At 36.5% G+C, this 7,692-nt stretch overlaps 1 protein-coding gene across 2 annotated transcripts in view; it reads right to left on the reverse strand.

Annotated features, from left to right (window-relative positions):
• The window catches only part of LOC131067553 (uncharacterized), a 67,063-nt gene extending 62,844 nt beyond the window's left edge, over window positions 1–4,219 (reverse strand). For both annotated transcript variants that reach the window (XM_058002623.2, XM_058002624.2), the window contains exon 1: window positions 3,453–4,219. In XM_058002623.2, the coding sequence (XP_057858606.2) occupies window positions 3,453–4,157 (705 nt within the window). In that variant the 5' untranslated portion in view covers window positions 4,158–4,219. The remainder of the gene's footprint in view (window positions 1–3,452) is intronic.
• Between the last annotated feature and the right edge of the window lie 3,473 nt (window positions 4,220–7,692).

Below are 7,692 nucleotides of genomic sequence, written 5' to 3' on the forward strand. Positions count from 1 at the left end.
ACAACTTGAATTGAAGTTGGGCATGTGATGAGATCAGGGAACGAGGCGAACAGGGTGTCCAAATGGGCAGTGACTCTTAATTATGGGCTGAAGATTACGGTGAAAAATTTTCATAATCTTGAGCTCGATCTCTAAGTTGGAATAGTACGCCGCCGTTTTCAGAAGCTATTAATGAAAGGGTGTGGTGGAGGGGTTATGTGACATGGGTTGCAAAGGTGGTAATTAAAACCTGCGGAAATAGCACTTGGTGCTCACAATTGCGGATGGGTGGTGACTGCATTTCAATATGGAGGCCACCTTTTCCTTGATTATGCAAAGGCAACAATTAGCATTTATGGGCAAAGTCATTGAGAAAAGAATGAAAAATCTTTTCAAATTTGATGAAGATATTTTCATTCAAATCATGGAAATCCTTCTGGGTGAAGAGTTTTTTACGACTGAACACAGGTCCTGGACGAATATAGACATTGTGTCAATGGTGGCGGCGTGGGGGTTGGAGGTTGGACGGAAAGAAGATGTTGAATGGGTGTTGAAGGGTTGTATGGAAAATGATTGGCTGTATGGTCAGCAATCAATGTTAGAAAGGGCAATTTTGGGGGCAAGGTTTATGTCTGCGGAGGTGGCCAAGGGCACAAATGAGGAGACTCCTCAACAACTGATGCTATTTATTCGTTGAGCGAAGGGGACAAACAAGGATGAGCGTCGGGCAGAAGCATATATCAGTTGAGATTTGCCAATTAATTACTTGCGGGTGAAGAAATGAGAGCGAGCCAAAGGAAAGAGGAAGGTGGGCCGAAGGATGAACCAAAAGCAAGATTTGAGCTAAAAGACTAGTGGGTTAATGGGCCTTTGAAAGCAGTGAGGAAGAAATGAAAAGAAACACTGTTTTTTTAGTTTAAAGCTTGTTTATGTAGTTGCTTTATCAAATGTTATATGTTTCAACTATTAAATTGTACAAATGGGTGTATAGGACAGAATATTGGTAGGCGAGAGTAGGCTTTTGGTTGATGTTTTGTCAAACTATGGACATCGTTTTAGAGCAAATTTTGGCACACTTTCTTTGTGATGTGGGATAGATGATACTACAACTTATGTACTTTGTTTTGAATATCAATGAAATACATATAATTACTGACCAAAAAAAAAGAATGTAGACGAATCTCAAATTGAGTGTCCACCATGATACACATGGCAAATGAATTTATCGCTTGTCTATTTATTATGTGTTGGCTTAGTGGAATATATGGGAGAAGATTTGTGTAGGGAGATGTTGGTGGAATGCGGAAAGAATTCCTTCAAAATCAGAATGTAGAACTCTAAGGTGCAAAAAATCTTGTTGTATTTATACTTAGAGTCTCTTCAAGGAATAATATGGTGAATGGAATAAATTTCTGGTTTATAGTTTTAGCCCGAAGAGTTTTGACTTTTCCTGGGGTAAATTTTGAGTTGTGAATTTTAGATACTTTTCTCCATTTCATCTAATCTCACTGTTTATTTTTATCTCTAATAGTTGTCATTGAAAAACACCTGTACATTTTAAGCTTCCATTGGACATGAAATTTATTCCGGTCATGGAGTTTTAATGTTTACCATTCTCATTTTGATTATTGAACGCATTGAAAATCCTAACAATGAGATCACACCAATTGCAGAGGAACTTGCCAGAATAGAAAGCCACCTGACTTCCATGTGTACAAGCAAAAGTTCCTCGATCTAGGCTTCCCTACGAAGCTTCCTTTAGCACAATTTACAAAGCCCCAGCTCCTTCCCAAGAGTTGTGCATTCTTAGTGAGGAGGTGGAGAACTTGAAAATAGTTGTCATTCAGCAGCAGGCTGCTCTGAATGAAGCTAGCCGGGTTACTGAAGACATGTCCAACTCTCTATCCAAAGCTGTTGTCCCCCTAAAGGAGTCTCCAGACTTCGATGATTTCAAGCAGGATGTTTCTAAACCAGTTCAACTGATTTTCAAATGTCTTTCTGATATTAGCAGGAGACATACATGAGCATTAGTTACTCTTTACAGCCTTCATCTACATATAGTTACAAATCCCTTCATGGCGGACCTGGTGCAGCAACTAGGCATGTGGTTGGTAGCTGGAAATGGAGAAAAACTGTTAGTTTGTATGGGAAAAGAAATATGGCAATTAGGTCTTTACCACTGGCCCAAATAGTTTGAAATTAAGTTTTCTGTTTCTATACTTTTCTATTCTGTTAGTTTTAAATAGGAGAGAGTGTGCCCGTAATGATTGACCCTATTCTATTAAAAAACTTGCTTTACAGCTCTCTTTAGTGGTTATGTTTTTCAGCAACATTCATTGGACTCTCAAAGTCATTATACGGTATAGATTTTCTTTTGGAAAAGTAGAATCCTGCAAGGGGCTACTTGGTTTCTCCGAAGAATATGTGTGTTTATTTCTGCACAATAAACTAGATAATCTAGTAGACCAAAATTGTACATTTCCTTTTGAACTTTATTTGATAACATCTGATCTTCTCGCGTTGACAAATCATAATCATAATGTATCAACTTTTTCCACCACTGGGTAGAAATATGATGCAGCCAGCTAGAAAGTGGTTTGTCGAGCCCCTGTTCCAGAGAATCATAATTTTGCCCCAAACAAAGTGAGATATCTCAGGTTAATGATTTTGTCCCTGAATCAGCAAAACCGCACAGGGCAAACAGGCCCATCATCTCATTTATCTAACAAACAAGAGATTGGTATTCTGCAATGTTACAGTCTATGAGAGTTGTGGGATGAGGTGAATATGTCTATCATAGATTTTGTTTTACCAGTTCTACGTCTCCCCATTTTTTTAACACAAACAAGACTTTAGGAGGCTTGTATGCATGTTCTCACAAGTATTCCCAATAAGTACAGTCTGATGTCTCCTTCTAGAAAAGGAAAATAATTGAAACAAAAGTTAGCATGGTGCTATTTTGTAAGAAACGTCATCAAATACTAAATGGTAGAAAAAAGCAATGAAAGAGAGCACTCGCTCTTCATAAGTTGTGATGGATTTGTATTTGGCTAACAGCAGGGTTCCGTGGAGCCACTTAGCTAACATTTTTTAAGCATGAATGTACGCACCGCTCAAAGTTTTTGAGAGATTTTATTGAGGCCAGTGGTCCCATAATTTTTTTCTCTCCTTATTTAAAGGAACTATTAAATTACGTTCTTTATGTAATTACAAGATTTTGGAGTTTAAGTTTAAAAAAAGGAAGAGAATAAAAAATGTGGAGCCTGGTAGCAAATTTGTGGTTAACATTGGCTGCTTATTTCGGCATGCCTTCCATCTACAGCTGAACTTTCAATCCTATGTTATAATAACTCCAGCATTTTAAGAGAAGATTCTAAATTATGTGCGCATCGACCGCCTGAGCTTTAAAACGATAAAAATTAAACAACTACATCAAACCATGCTGTAAGTGGCACATGAATAGCAAGTGTTACCTTAATCCCAGCGCCCAGTAATCTGTGCATTACGGCGGGCACTCCCCCATCCTTGATGACAAGTCTGGAAAGAATCTTCCCTGCTTCATGTTTTAGCCATGGCGGAGGAGAGCGGCCATCTCTTTGGCCTACCAACACTAAAAACGTTTCCACCATATCTCCAACCTCCAGTGCTGCCACCGCCTCCTCTAGTTTAGCCACCGCCATACTCCGCCTCTTTTCATGTTTTTGATGGGGGGCAAAACCAAGTTGCAGAAAGCCTGCCATAACGTCGGGTAGATAATAGTTCCGCACCACTACCGAAACGCAGAAGCCTTTGTGGTAAAGATTATCCAGAGCAAATGATCCAAGAACATTGCAGGAAGTGAGCAGAACATCCTGTGAGGATGAGGATGACGGTGACGGTGACGGTGAAGATGAAGGTGAAGGTGAAGGTGAGGGTGAATAAAGCAGGTAGGGCCGAATCCCCCATCGCACAATCAGTTCGATGATGCCTTTCACAGCCGCGCAGTCAGCAACTGTGAATTCCGTGCCCGTAAAAATGTCGTTTTGGTGCAAGTTTTGGGCAAGCCCCAAGCACAGAGCCAGGCCTTCTTTCGTATCTATCTCCTCTCGCTCTTTCCCAGCTCGTGCAAGTTTAGAAAGAAAGCGCGAGGCTTGCTTCACTGCATCTTTGCCATTGCCCTTCCCTGATTCCGATTCCATGCCTCTCTTCTCCAAATCAATTGCCAACCGAAAACCAAAACAATTGTATGCCTGCCGTGCCGTAGGCTATTGCATTCAAAAGCCAAATTAATCAAATTGAAAGTGATTTTTTTTTTTTTCCAAAATAAACTTATTTCTTATATTTTTGAATTTAATATATTATAGAAATTATTTATCTAGATTTTAAAAATGTATTGTTATAGGAGAAAACTTTTTTGAAATAATAAATTTTTATGATTTTTTTCAAATTTTTAAATTTAAAAAATAAATATCTATTTTAAAATATTTTTCTCTTAATTTTTTATTTATAATGTTGTAAATAAAGTATTTTTTATATTTTATAGAGATATTTGATTCACATTATTTAAATTAAGTTAAATAAAAAATTAAATTATTTCATTGCAAGTATTATATAACAAACCTCTTTATTAAAAAATAAACCTAAATTATTATATGCATTTTTTATATTTATAATTTTGTATATTTTTTTTAAATCATTCTATTTGTCAATATTTTTTGAAAATCAATGGTGTTATGGTGTCAATTTTGGTTGTGGCAGAGCTGGGGGTCAGTCTACGAGCCAAGTCTAGAGATTGACGTAGAGTGGGAGAAGGGTAACTACCCTTACAACGCTTTTTGGTTTGGAGCGCTTCAAGCAACCGAGAGGAGCATCGTGCAGAGGCACTGATAGGATGTGACTCTTTGAAGGACACTCTTCATTCCTAGAAGAAGGAGAAGGTGAAGCAATCTACGGAAATTAAGAAGACTAGCATGAAAGTGACATATAGCGTGGAGCCTCTTGGTGCAACAGCCCTATAGAGAAACCGAGGAAGTCATGAACAAGTAACGAGCTACTCCTCTGGGTCTTCTAGAGTTTTTGTGCTTTAAATGTAATGTTTTTCTATGTAAAAGGGTGTTGGGCTTGGGAGGGTTTCTGGGTAGGGCCCATTTTGGTTAAATTGTAATGACAGGGTGTTGGTTTCAGGTGGTTTATAGGAATGGGCTTAGCCCTTTTTTGTTTATGTCTTGTTTGGTGCTTATTTGTGGTGGGTTTAAATTTTGGCGATGTTTTTGTGATGATTATGGTGGCATCATGTATGGTCAATGGCAGAATTCTATAGGGACTGTATTGGTATAGTTTGTTTCAGTATTTTACTCATGCCTAATAAACTTATATTATGTAAAGCTAACATCTTTAATATTAATAAAATGGACCTATTTACCAATCAAAAAATACTTTTTAAAAATCATAATTTTTTACTATTATTTTATACGTAAAAAATAATTTAATAACTTTTAATCATAAATTTAAATATATTTCATTTAGTCATTAAAATAATGCATATTTTCACTCAAATGCTTATATTATACAATTTTATAATTAATATTTTTTTTAATTAATCAGTAAAAGTTATATTTATATTAATAGATATAAAAATATTACATATGAGATACAAAATGTGTTATAGCACATCCCATGCCTAAAGCAACACTAGAACCAACACTATTCATATCACCATTTTTTAATACTACTCCTACACTTGACATCTACATAAATCTAGATTGGCTAAAAACACTATCCCTTGAACAAGATAACAAGAAACCCAAGCCATACAATAACAAACAAAAAAACCTATGAGATTCAAGCTCCTCCTACTGATTGGATGATTCCCCCTTTTGCATTCCACGACTTACCCAATAATCCTCTTTGCTGAAATATTGATTCTTTTTCCTCTTCTGCGCTGTGTCCCCTTTGTGATCTTTTATTTCCCCTTCCCTTTCTCTCAAATATTTCGGCCTCAAATATTCTTTTATCCTTCGCATATTTAGCTATTAGTTGCCTTTTTTACAACTAGTTGTGTTTTTTTCTTTTTTGCTTAAGTTCACTTAGGAGTGCTTATTTTAGTTGTGCACCTAGTTTAACTTTATGCATTTAGTTTAGCTAGAGTTGAGCTTTATTTAGCTCCTCATTCTTGCACTTTAATTCTCCTAAATTTAGCTATGTTCTTTCTTTATAAGCACCTCATTGCACAATTGTAACTCATCCTATAATTTTGTATTCTCTGCTTTTGAGTAATATATAATTCATTTGTGCAGCTCTCATTTATGGAAGGTGTTCTTGTTTTCCTTTTGATCTTGTAGGCTTGTGTTGCAATCTTTTGTGTTGCAAAAATCAACATGGTATCAGAGCTTCAAAACTTTAACAGGTATCAAAGCTTTGAAACTTCAATAGTCTCTTCCACTTACCTACACAAAGGGCAATTGAAAGGCCCATTAAATCCTAACTTGCAAAATATTTCTCCTGTAAGAATACGACCTCTGACCACCAACCATGCAAAAGTGTTTACCTTTTGAAGACAAAGATTGCTCCAGAAGAGTTTATGAGGCCACGCATCCCTAGTAATATCATTTTCCAACAATTGATAGCCCACCTTCACTGAATATTTACCATTTCTTGCACCACACCAAATAATTTTATCCCTTGCACCTAGAAAGACTCTCTTCTTATTTTGCAACACATTACTAAACGAGGCTTCCTATTGAGATGTGAGATTCAGATCTCTAATCATTTTCCAAATCCATCTCTCCACCCCATTATCCCTTGTCATAAGCACATAATCACATACCCTTGTACCCCATTTCTCTATAGTAGTATTTTTAATCTGAGTCATTTTTTTCATCGTATTCAGGGCTTCATATCCATCCCATGAGCCTTTCTAGAAATCATCTTGCTCCCCATTACCTAGCTGCCAAGAGATATGATCTGTTATTAATTTTCTACAATCTCGAATATAATTTCATATTGTCGAGCCTTTAGGAGTGTTATGGATGGTTATAATCTGATCTTGACAGTCCATGTCCAAATATTTCTTTCTCAGAACCTTGATGCATATCCTTGTATAATTAGAATAAATATTCTAGACCAATTTCGCTCCCAGAGCTTCATTCAAAAGACTACAATTTCTCAAGCCTGTGTCGCTTGCTTCCTTTGGTTTGCATAATAAATCCCAAGCCAATGATAAAATTTTGTCCTACTAATTCTTTCCATTCCAAAAACATCTCCTCATGTTTTGACTAATAGATTTCACTACCTTCCTTGGAATGTTGAAACACATCATAAAATAAATGGGATGGTCAAAATTACTAACTTTAGCATTAAGATCCTACCCACAGAAGTCAACCATATGCTTTTCCAATCCTCTAGTTTATTTATGCAGTTGTCTATCAATTTATTCCAAATATGTCCCCCGTTAGCCCATACAAACAAAGGTGTACCCAAAAATCTACCTAGGAGAATCCCTGATTTCATCTCTAATATTTTGGAGATTTATCTCTACTTGTTTAAATTTGTGTTGAAAAAGAATATTTATGATTTATGCCAATTGACCTTTTGACTGGACACCACACAATTTTTGTCTAGAGCTTGTTTAATGCACCTGCCTTCCCTTAAAGACGATTCCCCAAATAAAAGTGTATCATCCACAAACTGTTGGTGTATAGTATGATCTACTTTTGGGGAAATTTTTATACCTTT

Source organism: Cryptomeria japonica, chromosome 10 (assembly GCF_030272615.1).
Source record: "Cryptomeria japonica chromosome 10, Sugi_1.0, whole genome shotgun sequence".
In the NCBI taxonomy this organism is placed as follows: Eukaryota; Viridiplantae; Streptophyta; class Pinopsida; order Cupressales; family Cupressaceae; genus Cryptomeria; species Cryptomeria japonica.